This window comes from Pangasianodon hypophthalmus, chromosome 15, assembly GCF_027358585.1.
Source record: "Pangasianodon hypophthalmus isolate fPanHyp1 chromosome 15, fPanHyp1.pri, whole genome shotgun sequence".
Classification (NCBI taxonomy): Eukaryota; Metazoa; Chordata; class Actinopteri; order Siluriformes; family Pangasiidae; genus Pangasianodon; species Pangasianodon hypophthalmus.
Genome location: NC_069724.1, coordinates 11,619,059 through 11,636,923, shown reverse-complemented (window position 1 = coordinate 11,636,923; position 17,865 = coordinate 11,619,059). Strand labels below are relative to the sequence as shown.

At 39.1% G+C, this 17,865-nt stretch overlaps 1 protein-coding gene across 1 annotated transcript in view; it reads right to left on the bottom strand.

Annotated features, from left to right (window-relative positions):
• Positions 1–17,865, bottom strand: part of slc45a2 (solute carrier family 45 member 2) — a 36,554-nt gene that overhangs the window by 9,991 nt on the left and 8,698 nt on the right. Inside the window, exons 2-3 of the mRNA XM_026941355.3 lie at positions 15,729–15,905; positions 8,185–8,525 (exon numbers count right to left, since the gene is read on the bottom strand). Of these exons, the coding sequence (XP_026797156.1) occupies positions 8,185–8,525; positions 15,729–15,905 (518 nt within the window). The remainder of the gene's footprint in view (positions 1–8,184; positions 8,526–15,728; positions 15,906–17,865) is intronic.

Here is a 17,865-nt window from a genome sequence, read left to right as displayed (position 1 = left end):
GCTCACATCAACAAAGCATCTCTGCCTGCAGAACTGCTGCTCACCGGATGCCCTTTTTGTTTTTTGCACCATTATGTGTAAATTCTAGAGACTGCAGCGCAAGAAATTCCCAAAGGATCAACAGTTTCTGAAATACTCAAAACAGCATGTCTGGCACCATCAACCATGCCATAGTCAAAGTCACTGAGATCACATTTTCCCCATTCTGATGTTGGATGTTAACGTTAAATAAAGCTCTTGATCTGTATCTATATGACTGCGCTATGATTGTGCCTTTTGCTGCTGCCAGATGATTGGCTGATTGATTAACTGCATCAATGTGCAGGTGTACAGGTGTTCCCAATAAAGTGGCTGGGGAATGTGTGTGTGTGTGTGTGTATGTGTGTGTATACATCTTAGCACTGTAGAATTTTACTTGACTATACCAGCAGCTCTGACAGAAGTGCAGCTGCAAATCACAGGTTTATATTAATGTACTTCTTCTAATACATTGTCATTTCTATGGTAACACCTCATTCACACGGACTTGTGTGCTGGACGCTCCACTTTAATAGACTTTAAAAATCAGTGTAATCATTGATATGAAGTTTTCTGTTAGGAGACATAGTAGTCAAAGCTAAAACTCTAAGGTTTTCTGACATGGGGACGTCTTTAGGCCAGTGGAGTTTATACTTTGTGTTTTCTTGGCAACATAACAAGCTGTGCTTCTTTCTGTCTTATTAATTTAGGAAAGAAAGAGAGAGGCTGGTGAGGGAATGACTGTTGTGCTCTATTGTTGTAATAACTAGCAACAGCAAATTGCAGCTTATTTATAGCAAGCTATTACGTGCAGATAACAGTGTGAGTGATTTCAGCCAATGGAAGATATCCGGGTAGAAGTACACACTCTCCAAACAAATTAAAAATACAAAATTAAAATTACAAAAACAGAGCATAATATATAAAATAATAATAAAATTCTGCTCATCTTGATTGACAGCAAATATGATGCAGCTCAGCTAGCATGAGTGTTTGCATTTCTAGATTTGTTGTAATAAACATAGACTCAGTAAAGCTTCAGGCCACTACCAAGGATCTCCTAATCAAAAAAAAAAAGGAGAAAAAAAAATCCAGTGATGCAAAAATGAGGGAAATCCACCCAATCCCATTACATGGCCATGGGAGCAGAAAATGAGGTATAATGAAATATTTGGAATATTCTACCAGTTACATGGTCAAGAGGAAGTTGCCTCATAATCCGAATTACCTGATCATGAGAAGAAGAAAAATATTCTTTTTTCTTTTACTTTAAATGATATTGTGGTATTGACTTACTTTGAAAGTACAATCCTGTTACACAAATTACATATTTAAAGTAAAATATTATTTTTAAAAATTTAAGTAAATAATTAGAGTAATTAGAGTGTAATGTCCTTGTGTCAAGTATGGATGCAAGTTAACCATTTTGTGTATTTCCCAATTCTGTGTTTACTCATTTAAGACCAAATACAGCCAATCATAAAGGAAACATTGTAAAAATTAATTTTTTTCAAAAATTACATTTAAAATTTTTACATTTAGTTTAGTTTAACTTTTAAGGCCTAATTGGCTCTATTGGCTCATTGAATCACCCTGATCAGAAAGCAGGATGACAAACAAAATGTACCATCATGCATCAAGGTCAGGATGTAGGTCATAAATATTCATTATCTTATCTCGTCCTTCAGGCATAATTAGGATAATAGATGCAAAGAGCGAGCTAAATGTAAAACACTTTGTCAGAGCACTGAACATGTGAGTGTTTATGTATCATCTATCTGTAGTATTTTATATTTCTCATTTGCAGGGATCAGTTTTGCAGGAAAAGACTCACAGATGAACTTCATGGTTTGTCCTTTCATTTGAGCTAAAAAGACCAGCTAAGGCTGTTGTATCTCAATCTCGTTAAATGACTGTAAATCAAATAATATATCAAGTGCCATATTAGATGAGATCATTTTAACTGTATCTTTACTTAATCTGAAGAAATAAAAATGCACAATTTTACACTTTATCCCAAATGTTGTCAATTAACTGAGACCTGTTCTGAAAGTTCCATAAATATATGCCCAAATTAAGCAACACTGTTAAGCTACACAATCACTTTTCTAAATATATGATTAATAAATTAAAAAAATTAATAAGTAAGATGGCATTAAACCTAAAACATAATGCATTTTATTTTTCATAATACAGTAATGTGTGAAATAAAAACTTCATTTCACACATTACTGTTCTATGGGAAATAAAATGCATTATATTTTCAGTTTCATGAAAAGTAAAATAGGATTACATCAAACTGAAATCATAATGCATTTTATTTACCATAATACTGTAATGTGCGAAAGAATAACTTAATTGATGCTAAAATTATGAAAAGTCTTAAACAACCCATGTTCACCTTTGCATTAGTAAGTCTAGAGGAGAGGTTAGTATAAAACAACACATGACATTGATTTTTTTTAAAATAACAAAGTGCTAATTAAAGTACTTCATGAAGAGGTATGCCTTAAATCATCATTTTGAAGACAGACAATGACTGAGCTGTTGGAACATCTAGGGGAAGTTCCTTTCACTACCTAGTCACCAGACCAGAGAAGGTCCTTGATGCATGTCTTCCTTGTAACCTGAGATGGTTGGAACAACTGAGCAGTGCTAGAGGACTAGAGGGAATGTGGTGCAGTGTGGGGTGTGATAAGAGCTTTAAGGTGGGTGGGTGCTGGCCCATTTTTGGCTTTGTAGCCAACCATCTATGTTTTAAATCTGATGCGGGCAGCTACAGGAAGCTTGTAGGGAGGGAGCAGTGGAGGGAGCATAGCAATGGGGTTGTGTAGGAGCACTTAGGAAGGTTGAAAACAAGTTGTGCAGCTGCATTCTGGATCAGTTACAGAGGTCGAATGGCACGCAGAGGCATACCTGCCATGACTGATTTGCAGTAGCCCAGTCTTGAAATGACAAGGGACTGAATGAGCACCTGAGTGGCCTCTGTGGATAGAAATGGACAAATCCTTCTGATGCTGTAATGGTGAAACCAGATTGGCACTGTGAGGCAAGAAGGCCAATTGATTGTCCATGGTTACCCCAAGGTTGCATTCAGTGACAGATAGTGAGATCTGAGAGTTGTCTAGGGAGATCACAAGATCCTGACATGGGGATGCATCTCCAGGAACAGCATTTCAGTTTTGCTGGAATTAGCATTCAGCTGATGAGCTGCTATCCATGATGGGATATCTGTTAAACATGCTGAGATCCGTGCAGAAAAATTATCGTCTGAAGGAGTAAAGGAAAGGATAAGTTGAGTATCATCCACAAAGCAGTGGTATGAAATCCCATGTGAGGATATGACCTCACCAAGAGAGCAGGTATAGAGGGAGAACAGAAAAGGACCCAGCACCGAGCTGGAGGAGGAATGGGATCTGTGACCCCTTCTCTTGCTATTGGGGGAAGCCAATACCCAGCAGCTGCTGCCACAGATGCAGCTGGAGTATTCCAGCATCAGGAGGGCAGTCCTGCAATGCATCAGCTGGACACCTGAGAAGCACCGCCGACACTTTCAGTTGCTGCAGGTACTTCTCTAACGTCTCCCAATACTCTGTCTCTCTATACAAAGGGGGAACATCCCATGCCCTTCAGAGCTGGGGCAAAGCCTGGACAGGTGTGCTGGTGCTGCGGGGAAACTGTGCATTTCCAGGATGGGTGTTCTTGAATGGAGGTGGGAACTCTTTTCCAGATCTATGATGTGCCTCAGGCCTCCCCCGATCGAGCAGGAATGTACCTCATACCGGTGAGTATACAAGGGAGTACACATCAGGCCTTGGTGGACTCGGGGTGTAATCAGACCTCAGTCCACCAAAGCCTGATTCAATGCGAGGCTGTGGGAAGTGCACATTTGGTGAAGGTGAGGTGTGTGCATGGGGATATTCATGAATATGTGCTGGTGCCCATATTATTAAATTTCCAGGGCCAAACGCATAGCGAGGAGGTGGCAGTTATTCCCTGCCTCACCCATCCACTTATTTTGGGAACGAATTGCCTGGGGTTTATGAAAATGCTAGAAATAATGAAAGTGGATGGCTTCTGCTGCAGTGTAGCTTGGTGAGTGCAGCTCTGGCTGGGGATGCAGTGCTGGGGCCATCAACTTCTGTGCCTAGTCATGATGACTCCGAGGAGGGGGAGGGTTCCACCCCCCTGTCTGCCTCCATGGGGTTTTCCGTTGGGGATTTTCCCTTGGAACAGATGTGTGACGATTCTTTTCGCGACAACTTTGACCAATTGAGAGTAATCAATGGTCAAATAATCCAGCCAGAACTTGCACTCACCTACCTCTACTTTTAGATAGGTTATATCGAGTGACGCAGGAAGAGCCATTGTTCCAGACAGCTCATTACAATCCCACAGTGGGGCATCTAGGACAGGATAAAACATTCAACCGTCTAATGTCGATGTACCCTAAATTACTGTATGTGCGCAGGCGTTGTGGTGTCTTAGACATCGTTACAGGAAATTGGGAGGAGGGCCCATACTGGTTACCTGAGCACAAAAAAATATGGTTTGGGATGAACTCAAGGCAATGCTTGACATTTGAGTAATCGAGGAGTCCCACAGTTATTTGAGCAGCCCAGTGGACATAATCATTTACAGTAATGATTGGCAGCGGCATTTAAAACATCTGAGGGCTGACCTGAGATCCTTGAGATGGACGGGTCTCACAGCAAACCCAAAGAATTGTGCAATTGGATGGGTGGAAGTATGGGATCTGGGCTTCCACTTGGGCCATGGGCAGGTGCATCCCCAAATTGATAAGACAGCAGAGACTGTGGCCTGCCCAAGACCCAAGACCAAAAAAGGGGGTGAGGCAGTTCCTGGAGCTGGCTGGCTATTATCAGTGGTTTGTACCTAATTTTTTGGGCATCACCAGCCCACTGACTGATCTCGCTAAAAAAGGAGCACCAGATCCAGTCCAGTGGACGGAGCTGTGTGAGTGGTCTTTCTGCCAGGTAAAAGCAGTTTTGTGTGGGGGCCTGCTGCTGCATTCTACTGATTTTTCTCTCCCTTTCTCTAGACTGATAAGCCAGACAAAGAGATGGGGGCCATTTTGTCCCAAGTGGTGGAGGGGGAGGAGCACCCTGTACTGCACAGCAGCCGGAAGCTTTTGGTAAGGGAGACCAAGTATAGCACAATCGAGAAGGAATGTCTGGCCATCAAGTGGGCGGTCATCACCCTCCAGTACTACCTACTGGGGGGCCCCTTTACCCTCTGTTCTGATCACTCCCCGTTCCATTGGCTCCACCACATGGAGGATGCCAATGTGTGGATCACTTGTTGGTATCTGGCACTTCAGCTGTTCAAATTTGAGGTGGTCTATAGGCTGGGGGCATAGATTGTGGTGGCAGATTACCTCTCCCGCCAGCTGGAGCCCAGAAGACTCCCTGGCCTGAGTCAGGCAGTAAGGCTATGTGGCAGCGGGGGCATGTTTGAGTGTCAGCTGCGGAGGGAGAGGACGGGTTGAACTGGCAGGTAATGCATGATGATTCTCACCTGTGTCTTACTACTGCCAGTTTACATATTTGTGTTGCTTTGTGGTTTCGGTGAGTCCCATAACCGGTGAGAGAGAGAGACAGTGATATAGCTGGCAGAGCTTGCAAGACACGCATGCAGTCACACACACACTCATAAACTCGACGAGGAGTGTTAACTTGAACTTTACAGAGCAAAAGCTGTGAGTCTGTGATGGACCCTTTTCTGTTGATTTGTCCTTTTTTGTTGAGTTTTTCAAAGTGTGCTAAAAAGCACAGACTGAATAAATGCAAGCCTGGAGCTCTGCTAAAATTTTGCCTGCCTGCCGAGTCTTCCTCTGCACGTTCACACACCTGGTTTTACAAAAGGTATAAACATTCAGGTTATCTTTAAGGTAAGAGTGAGAAAATGTCTGCTGACATAATATTCCAACATTCTATGAGGTTTTATTTATATATTTAGATGACAGAAAGTCCCACTGTGTCTAAGACCACATCAGCATGTCTGAGTGACATCACTGAAGAAATAGATGTGGTTTAAGGATGATATTTTCATGAACCTAAGGGGACCATTGTGTGCATGAAATTATTTTTCGCTGAACTGTCACTCTAATATGATACAACGGTTAAACCATTTCATGCTTATCGTCCTCTGTGGCTGCTTGAACTGAGAGCCGGAGATTTATGAAGCAGAAGAAGAGCTCTTGTGACAAACTCAGGGACAGATGGTCTATTGTGTAAGACAAGCAGCAAGTTAATCATTGAAGAACTCTGCAGCAGAAGCTCTGAAATAACAGGGCTGCTGTTAAAAGCATGATTATTGAATGATTTGACTTTTTTTAGGAAAAGAAAATATAACAGTAAACATAAGTCATGCTCAACTCAAGTTACTGGTTATTTTGGACATAGGCCAAAGATTGGCAAATTTAATTAGATATTGAATATCTTCATAATGCTTGAACAAACACAAACAGCAGCAGTGTACATGTGACTTACTCAGAGGACACATTCTGAGGGATGGAGGTGGTTTCATTATGAGCACGTCCAACAATATACCAAATTCCCTGCAATTCACAGTTCATCACTATATTTACCTGGATGTGGACAATGCACAATGCATTGCATGTACCCATGTTACATCCCTGAACAGCGTTTAATATTGCCTCCATGTCTAATGTAATCAAAATCCATATTTAATCACGACACAATGGGTATTTAACAAAGAAAAACATACACTCACCATCCACTTTATTAGGAACACCTGCACATTCATGCAGTTATCTAATCAGCCAATGTGGCAGGAGCGCAATACAAAAGATCATGCAGATACAGGTCAAGAGCTTCATCAAACATCAAACATCGGAATAAAGAAAAAGTGTGATACCTGTGACAATGATCATTTGAGTATTTCAAATACTGCTCATCTCCTGGCAATTTCTCACACAACATTCTCTACAGTTTACACAGAATGGAGCAAAAATATTGAATGAGCAACAGTTCTGTGGGTGGAAATGCCAAGAACAGGAAACTGAGGCTATAATGGGCATAGACTCACCCAAAGACAGTTGAAGATTAGAAAAAAAATCACTTGGTCTTTTCTCATCTTCAACTGTCCAGTTTGGGTGGCCATTATAACCTCAGATTCCTGTTCTTGGCTGACAGAAGTGGAACCTGATGTGGTCTTCTGCTGTCGTAGCCCATCCACCTCAAGATTTGATGTGTTGTGCATTCTGAGATGCTTTTCTGCCCACCATGGCTGTACAGAGTGCTTATTTGAGTTAGTATAGACTTCCCCTCAGCTCAGACCAGTCTGGTCATTCTCCTCTGATCTCTCTCATCAACTGTGTAAATTCTACAGACTGTTGTGTGTGAAAATACCAGGTATCAGCAGTTCCTGAAATACTCAAACGAGCCCATCTGGTACCAACAACTATGCCATGATTAAAGTCACTGAGATCATATATTTTTTTTCCACATTCTGATGTTTGATGTGAACATTAACTGGAGCTCTTGACCTGTATCTGCATGATTGCATGCACTACGCTGCTGCCACACGATAGAGATAACTGCATGAATGTGCAGGTGTACAGGTGTTCCTAATAAAGTGGATGGTGATTGTATAATCATTGATATAGTGAAGTTGAAGTCTATAAGGATATGTATATTTAACTTTCATGGAAGGAGTCTTCAATGTTTTCAATGTTTTCTTTGTGAAGTTTATGTTTTGCTGTTCCTCAATAATACGACAAGCTGCACTTTTTGTCTTATAAACTTCAGGAGAGGGAAAAAATGAGGCTGGTGAGGAAACGATATATAACATATTTGATAACAGGAACTGACTAGTATTGAAAGTATGATGTGTTGTTCATTAACAATTAAACAACTGCAATCGTTGGCAAATTGCTGTTATATAAGAGGAATAAAACACATGTATTCCTCAGGACTTATTGTTATAGGAAAATAATCTGGTGTTGTAACAGTAACTCTGCTTCATCACACCACCCTATTGTTTATGATTTTCCTATAACAGCACCACACCAAGTGTGTTATTTCATACTTTATAAATTTTATTCCTTACACAAAGATCAATAAATTCAAACAAAAAGAAGGAGTATCAGAATTTCACAACATGATTGAACAGATGACTCACCTCACTGCTCGGCTGCTTGGAGCTGGATGTGATGGAGTTGGCCTCGCTTAGAGCTGAGAATGAGCGAGGTCGCAGCTCAGGCTCTTTAGTCACAGAACCGTATGTGGAACCATTCATTACTGGTGGCTGCAGCAAGGGGGCACCGGGGACCAAGGGCTCAGTAGGATGCTGCTTTCCCAGAGGCTTCTCGGGAATGCTGAAGAGGTGCACAGTGAGGAAGAATCCCCAGGTGATCGCTGCAAAGAAATAAATGACCTGGTACTCTGAGCCCAGTAGGGCTCCCAGTGCAGAATGACCCCAGTCCATCGCACCAGTCAGGTACCCACATGCTCCACCCAGACCTGTGGAGGAACATGACAAAGGATGTCAGGCACAATGAGAAAAATTGTCTTAAAGAGACAGAAGCCCTTTTAATTATACCACAGCTCTGCCGAATTATGATTCTGATTGGCCAGAAGGTGTTATATCAGTAAGTACAGTAGATATAAATAGTATACATATACACCATTAAAAATGCAGGTTTTTAGTGAAGAAAAAATAAAACCAAGATAAATAATGTCAGATCTTTTTCCACCTTTATAGCAACCAACAAAATTCAATGCTCTGGGTTCTGACTGGGCCATTTTCAAAAACGCTGATCTTCTTCTGAAGCCATTCCTTAGTTGACTTGGGTTTATGGATTGGGTCTTTATCATGCTGTAAGGTGAAATCTTCAGCTGTCTAACAGATGCCTGCAGGTTTTGTGCCTAAATAGACTGGTATTTGGAGCTATCCATGGTATCCTCTATCTTGACTAGAACCCAATCCTAGCTGAAGAGAAGCAGCCCCACAGCGTGATGCTGCCAGCACCATGCTTCACCATGGGCATGGTGTCCTTTGGGCCATAAGCTGTCTTGTTTTTGCACCAAACACATCTTTTAGAAATAGGAACAAAATGTTTTAAATTATTATTTTTTTTTTTTGCCATATAGTTTGGGGTGATTGTACAGTATGTACTGTATGTTTTGTCAAAATTTAGGCAGGCTTGAATGGGGTTTTTTTTGGCTTCTGTCTAGCCACCCTACCCCATAGCCTAGACATGCAAAGAATATGAGAGATTGTTATCACATGCAGGGAGTGACCAGGACTTGCCAGACATTCCTTCTGCTCCTTTAATGTTGCCGTAGGTCTCTTGACAGCCTCCCTGATAAGTTTTTGTCTGTCCTTTCATCAATTTTGGAGTGGCATCCCATTCTCGGTAATGTTACTGTGGTGCCTCATTTTCTCCACTTCTTGATGATGGCTTTCACAGTGTACTGTAGTAGGTATAATATTTTGGAAATTATTCTGTACCCCTCTTTTGATCGATACCTTTTGACAATAAGATCCGTGCTTTATAAGCACTTTGTGGACCATGGCTTCAGCAACCAGATGAAACCAGATGTCACGAAAATCCTACAGCTGATCTTTATTTGGGGTTAATCAGAATCACTTCACTGATGACAGGTGTACAAAAATTACTTATAAAGTTTCTTTTCCTAAAATTTACTTGAATTTTGTTGGTTGCTCTATCACGACAATAGTGGGAAAATATCTGACATGATTTGTATTGATTTCATCATAAAAACATGCAGTTTTAAACAGGGGTGTGTAGACTTTATATTAACTGTAACTGCAGTTGCACTTCAGTAATGATAGTGAATGAAGTAAAATCAGCTGTGCAAGCAAAGTGTTTCTAAATGCGCATACAGATAGGCCACTGTTATTTTCACCTATCACTCCCAGTGCATCACTGCTGGTTTATTGTTTATTGTCTTTCCTATAAGACATGTAATTAGCTGTACATCAGGGAAACCAAGAGGAGACTGCCTGAATGTTTTGTTGAGCACCTTCATACCATCAGAATGATTTCTCCTTTCCAATGGCGAGACACTTCAACATCGATTGACATAACATTAATGACTTCTCTGTTGGCATTGCTAGTTGTTGTTGCAGGAGCAATGAAGTGAGGAAATGAAAGGGAAAGCTCATTTACACTCTTGGAACTCTGGAACCCCATGGAATTAATGTCATGTTTTGACATGTTTTGGTTATTACAGCCTCAGAAGCATTTTGCTTGCACTGCAAATGGAGTACTTGTCTAAAACACCCTGCTCCTCTGAAAACTTTTTGTACAACTCTTTAATTTTTTTACTGTTTCTTTTTTTTTGTTACTGTTTGTACTTATCAGCTGTGCAAGCAGAGTGCTTCTGAGGCTGTAGGTGGTGAAACTTCCAGTTAATATTGAATGTTTACATTGAAAAGTCTTCAATATATTGTCGATTCTTTTTCCAATCTTCAGTTGTCCAGTGAGCCTGTGCCCACTGTGGCCTCAGATTCCTGTTTCGGCTGACAGGAGTGGAACCTAATGTGGTCTTCTGCTGTCGTAGCCCATCTGCCTCATTGGTGTGACATGCTGTGCATTCTTACATGCTTTTCTGCTCACTACTGTTGTAAAGAGTGGTTATTTAAGTTACTGTAGATATCCTGAACCAGTCTGCTTGATAGCCATCCCAAACCAGTCTCTATTGGTTGGCCATTCTCCTCTCTCACCAACAAGACACTTCTACCTTCAGAACTGTTACTCACTGGATTTTTTAAATCTTTTTTTGCACCATTCTGTGTAAACTCTAGAGACTCTTGGGCTTGAAAATCCGATAAGAACAGCAGGTTCTGAAATGCTCTAACCAGCCTGTCTGGCACCAAGAACCATGCCACAGTCAACGTCACTTAAATTACATATATATAAATATATGTGTGTATATACATACATACATACATACACACACATATATATATATATATACTTTCCTCTTGAACACTTACAGTATTTCACTTCTGCTCCATTACCTTAACAGAGCCACAAAATAAAAAAAAGATGTTCTGCTTGCATGCACTTCACTCAGTTTGAATTAAATAACAATATTAAAAAATATTATATGACCTTTTTAAATGATATATATATATTTTTTTTAGGAAATAACCAGTTCTCAGAAGTAAACCTCATCCATCTTTTCCCCAGGGTGATGTTTCGTTCATGTTTTACCAGAGACAGATTAATTATGCAAGCATAAACTGCACGTGTGAAGCATCATGTGTTAATGTGCATGCACGTGGTCCTCATGCTCAAAGCTCACATGGGCTGCATAATATGAACAAAACAGCATTATTTTAAAACCCATGTGACACCTTTAAAAATCACCCTGCACGATTTGGACCATCATTTATAAACATATGCTGTTGTCTGTACAGAATGTGTAAGCACATTTTTATAGCCAGTATTAGATTACAAACTGAATTTGATTAAGCTTATATCCATTTCGCTATGCCATGTAACTACCCAAAAATCTTAGTACAAGTGAGGCTTTAGACATGTTTAGGTAGACTTGAATGTTTTTACTGCTGCATTTTTTTAAACTGCTAACAAACATGATTGTTTCTATATTTACTTTTTAATAAAGTGTGTGTGACGGGTTTTATACAGGAATCAGGCACGTGTGGTGTGAGCTCACCCAGTGAGCTCAGGTCAAGTCCCGCCTCAAGCACTTAATTTTACAAATCTGCTGCAAAACCTGCAAGCACAATGTCTGGCTCACATTTAGAGAAGGATAATCAATAAACCTGTAAATGTTACTGTATGTTACATCAGGTCCCCTGTATAAAATGTATAAAAGTTTTGTAAATTCTGTGAGTAAAGTGAAAAAAAGGAGAGATAAAGTAAAGGTAGGATTCAGATGAAATATATACATGGCAAGTCAGTGACTTCAGTGAATTTCAGAGGCTACGTCAATATTTGCACTAGGAAAGTTAAATATATTTAGATCCAGATTTATGCAGGTACTTAAGTTAATTTTTTGGGTGGACAATTCATTGAATGAATTTTTTTTCTAATTTTGTTTCTAATATAGTCTTTGCCAAGTCCCACCCACCAATTTGCTCTCCCCATCATATGACAGCTACTAACCAGGGAGGGCAAAGACTATCACGTGCTTCCCGCGAGACACTTGAAGCCAGCAAACTGTATCTTTTTGAACTGCTGCTCATGCTGCATCATAGGGCAGCATAATACACTTGAAGAAAAGTGTGCATAAGCTCACAAACAATAGGGATGAATAGGAGAGAGAGAGAGTATGCCACCTTCCCACCCAGAAAGCACGGCCAATTCTGCCCTCTCGGACTTCCTGTCAAGGATGGCTGTGGCATTGTTGGGATTCAAACTCGCATTCTCCAGATAATAGGGTGAATGCTTTTCTGCTGCACCACTTTGACTATTCACTTTTTATGTACATACAGAAAATAGTAACAATTCAAATTTCAAAAACAATACAAATTTCAGTGAGGAGCTGACAGTGTGATAAGAGACATTTGAATTGAGATTTTCACAATTTTATGAAAATGAGGTATTACGCGGTAAAGCAACAAATCCAAACGATTGGCTCAAATAATTCCTCTAACCTGTCATATATGATCACTCATAAAAATACCACTTAGCAGAAATGAAACAGAGTGAACGGACTGTGTGTGACAGGGTTTGTACGGAATCAGACGCATGGTGTTGTGAGAGTGCTCAGGTCCAGTCCTGCCTAGTCATGTGCTGGGATCATGGGTTGAAGCTGGGAGCAACAGGAGTAGCACATGACCAGAGCGCCTTACTGCAGCTCAGCGGTGTGTGTGTGTGTGCGTGTACGTGTGTATATACACGTGTTTACTGTTGTGTAAATGTTTCATATCTATTTTTTTCTACTGATCGATTATCTATAACCTCACGCACAGGATGAGATTGTAAAGGTCAGAATTTATTAAAAAAACATTGCGGATACTGATGTGCAGCCTGGTAGAAACCTTTAGTTGCTCCAATAGAGAAACTGCACACAGACAGATGAAAATATAAGGTGTCATCTTTAAATATCAACAAAGACTCTTTTTTTTTTTTTTAAAGAAAGCCTTAATTAAAACACACGTTAATTCGAGTGCTCAAAAAAAGGATGACGCTAAATCTCACCACAGATGCACAGTTATGCAAATGTCAAATTCCAAATTTTTTTAAAATGATATCAGTAAAAATCATCAGCAGGTATTCCCACAATTCCAATAATGAAGAACACAATGCCCAGAAACAGCCGGAAATATATATCTTATGTAAATATCGAGGATGAATCACTTGGTGGCACAATAATGAGAAAAAAGCAAAAGGGTAGTTTCAGAAGGACAAACTAAAGAATCTTTAAGGATTCTCATTTATTTTTCTTTTTACATTTGATATAAAATTGAAACTAAACATTTTATTTAAAAAAAGATACACTCTTAAGGAAAAAGTTTCAATCTAGAACTCTGAGCTAACCCTTAATAGTTCTGTCTAATCATTTTCTGTAGGAAAATGAGTGGAGTTTTTTTCAGAAAATTGAAGGTAATGAAGGTAAGAATGCTTAACTATCCAAAAAAAAAATCATATTTGCCTTTATTTCTCATTTTATTCCTCTGACTTCATAACCATTTGCTAAAGTTTTATGTTTCTGCCTCTCTATGTTAAATATGCTGATTATATCGTATTTCTCATTCCCTGTGTCTCAGTATGATCTCAGAACACACTGTCACTGTCATCACTGTCAGGAGTGATGTGCTGTCTGACTCAGTCTGCTTCTCTCTTATCTGAAACCTTTCTAAAATTATGCTTCCATAGAGAAAAGCTGAATTAAAGGCAAATTCAAGAGTCTGAAGATCAACACCAGTTTCCTGTTTCCTGTTTACTGTCTCATCTTTGACAAATATCTAACACCTTTCTAAAATTGCATGATACGAATATGAGATTTCACACATGCACACATGCATTCTCACTAATAAGGATATGTTGATAAGTCATTATTTTCTTTCATTTTCACTCTTTATGAGCTCATTTTCGAGACATGTATGTGTTTAGGTGTAAATTTATGTGTTCAGTTGTGTGTCCCTGAGAAACCGGAGCTGAAGCCTCGAGCATGAACTCCCACTCTTAAACGATGCCGCAGGTTCAGGGTTTCAGAGAAGCACATGGATTTTATTTAATCTCTTGGCTGATGACTTCCTAATGCCTCAATATCAGACTGGAGGCTTTACGCTGTCGTTCAGACAGCACTCCGGCACAAAGTTTGTGTCAGCAAGATAGCCACAGGCAGTTTGTTTACTGAGTGGAAAACATGGAAGAGGCTGCTGTAGCAGCGTTCAACAATTTCACACAAATCAGCACCGAATGGCACGAAAATGCTGTAAAACTGGCAAGTGCAACGTCTGGCTCATATTTACAGGAAAAGCAATAAACTTGTGCATGTTACTATATGTTGCATCATGTCTACTTTATAAAATGATTGCAAATTTTGTAAAAATAATGTGGAAATAATGTAATTAAATCACTTAACATTATTAACATTAACATTGTAATTAAATTACTTATTAACATGATAATAATTACAATTTGTCTGCAACCTAAGTTCAAAATTTATGTCAGTTTATGTAGGGAAAGTTCTTTGTATTCAGAGCTGGGTTGCGCAGCTGCTTAATTTATTTTCAGACTTTCAGATTAAAGTCACCTGTGTGTAGTTCACCCCTTCAAGATTGTGAGATTTTTCATGAATAGAAACATCTGAGACAGGGGGTTTTAATCGCACCTAGAACACCACCTTTAAATACAAGCTGAACTAAATAACTGGACTGAAGGAACAGATTTTTTTTTTTTTTTTAAATTAACAAGTAGAACTTAATGCCAATGGCATCAATGGGAATCAAGTCCTTGTTACAAATTTGTATACCTCAAATACCCTTAAAATATACTTCAAACAGGGCGGAAGTTATTGTAGAAATTATTATTGTGAACTTGTCCCTGTTTGGATCAATTCCAAAATCTAATCAGTTCATAATTCTGTATAAATCCTACAAACATTCACAAACATGTTCTTGCTAAACAAATCGTGCTAATCAGAATCTAGAACCGAGGGACAGACCATGAACATGTAGGTAACATCTCTCTATGACAAACAGGGAGGAAGCTTTTGAAGAAAAACTATTTCAGACACGTGACCTTGTTGTGGCCTTCACACTGTTTTGATCAATTCCAAAATCTAATCTGTTCGTCTGCTGGGTGCAATGATTATTCCACATAAATCATACAAACAATCAAGCACTCATTCTTGAGATATCACAATCTCAGTGGGATGAACAATGAAAACCTACCTAGTGGCCGAAGCATAAAAAAGAAAAACATATACAAATTTTAAAAAAAAGGGCTGAGAGGCACAACAGAAAAGTGTTCACCCTATCGTCCAGAGGTCAAATGCTGACAATGCCACAGCCATCCTTAGCAGGAAGTCCAAGAGAGAACAACTGACCAAGACTAAATTAGGGTGAAAATCAAGGGAAAAAAGTAAAGACTAATACAATGGGATATAAAATGAGGAAAATGGCAAGTGTTCAAAAAACTTTTCATTTATGCTTACAGCTCACTTTCTGAAATAGGTGCAGTATTAAAATGGGTGCCTTCAAACATCTCCACTTACCAGTAAGCAGGGCGTGGTAATGCAGGCCTCTCTCCTTGTCCTGGTAAGAGCACACGTCAAACAGGTAGGCTTTCACCGGCCCATCTATAAAATCCGCTGAAAAGTCAAACATGACCACTCCAAACATGACCACCACTATGGACCACGTTCTCTTCCAACCGACGTGCCTCACCAGCACTGAAACATGAAACAGAGAAAACATGGCTTCACTTTCAACAGATCTGATACATGTCTAACAAAAAGTATTATTATTATTATTATTATTAATAATAATAATAATAATACATGCATCCTGATTTAGGACTCAATGTCCTTCCAAACTACATTTTAAAAACGGCAACTGGATCAACTTTAAAAATTTAGGTCACAATTTGCATGGATCTTTTTTGGCAATCCAGTAGCTAGCATGCTAGGTAAGTAGCCAGCCATAGAGGTTGCTTAGTTGTTAGCTTGCTAATTTTATTTGTTAATATGTAACAAGATATTACATCCATCTATCCATCCATCCATCCATCCATCCATCAATCCATCCATCCATCCATCCACATGTTTTGCTCCAGTAGCTTGACCTTAACACTGCCCTGCTAAGCTCCAAAAATAAAACCATATTTCTACACATTTCTGTCGAAACTGGCCCAAAACTCATAATAGAAAGAAGCTTTTATTTATAGAGATGCTGCTCTGGTATATAGCCTACAGAGAACAAGTTCTGTGCATGGGCAGCATATCTCTACTGGGGTCTCCAAAAAAATCATCTAATTAATTAAAAAAATTAGCATGTTCACTGTTTTTTCATCTTTCTTAAATGAACATTCTTCATCTTCCCAGAAAATTATTTTAATAAATTGACATTTATGGACATAATGGACCCCATTTTGACTAGCAGCAGCACTGTGTTCCAGCTTCATAGTAGATTCTGATAGTGTGTCCAGCAACTTTTCTCAACTTTATGGAATGAAACAACCCCAAAGACTAACGTAAATCCAATAAAACATCATTAGGCAGATATTGCTGTCAGCTATAAACAACAGTGCCTTGATTTAGACAAACGGATGAGTGGATGAAAGCAATTTCACTATTTAATAGTATTTGAATATTTCTGCATTTGAAGGCAAAAAACACATTCAAATAATTGATATTCTATGATTTACTGCAACTTCTAGCTGCTTAACACACGTCTATACAGAAACAAGCTTTTTCCAAAATCTATGGCCAAACGAGCCTCATCATGTGACATAGGTCAGTATCAGTCTGTCACAAGGCAATTGCCAGAACACTGCAAACCATGATTGTTTCTGCTTGTCAGTACAGCCACCATCAAATTTACAGAATGCCCGAAATTAAATGTGACACCATAATAATTTTGAAAAGTTGTTGGATTTCATTGTATAATCGGTCAGTTTTCACGTGTTTTTTCACGTGAATTTCATGCTAATTTTATACCTAATTAACATTCAAACTGATATGAATACTTTATGCTTTAAAATTTTGAAAGATGTAACGTATGAACTGAAGATGTGAATAAAAATTTGCAGCTCGACTGGAATTGTGATTCATTACATTTTTGGTGTGCATTCACCTGATTTATTTTTACTTTATACTTTACTTTACTTACTATATATATGCTGAAAATGTTGTACAAAGAATGAATTTTGCATAATGATGTAATGTTGTTAGTTCTGATAAGATGATGTACATAATTTAGACTAAATATAGAGCATTTCTTTCAATAGACAAAATAGTGTAAATAGTAAATAGTTTATTGACTACTTAAGTAACTGTAGATGTTTCCATTAAAGATACACTGTATGGCCAAAAGTTTGTGGACACCTGGCCATCACACCCATACGTGGGCCTTCCCCAAAATGTTGCCACAAAGTTGAAAGCATACAATTGTATAGGATGTGTTTGTGCTGTAGCTTAAAGATTTCCCTTCACTGGAACTAAGAGGCCCAAACCTGTTCTAGCATGACAATGCTACTGTGCACAAAGCGAGGTCCATGACAACATGGTTTGCCAAAGATGGTGTGGAAGAACTCAAGTGGCCTGCACAGAGCCCTGACCTTAACTCCCTGAACACCTTCAGGATGAATTACACTTTTGGCCATATAGTGTAGCACTAAGGATTGTATATGAT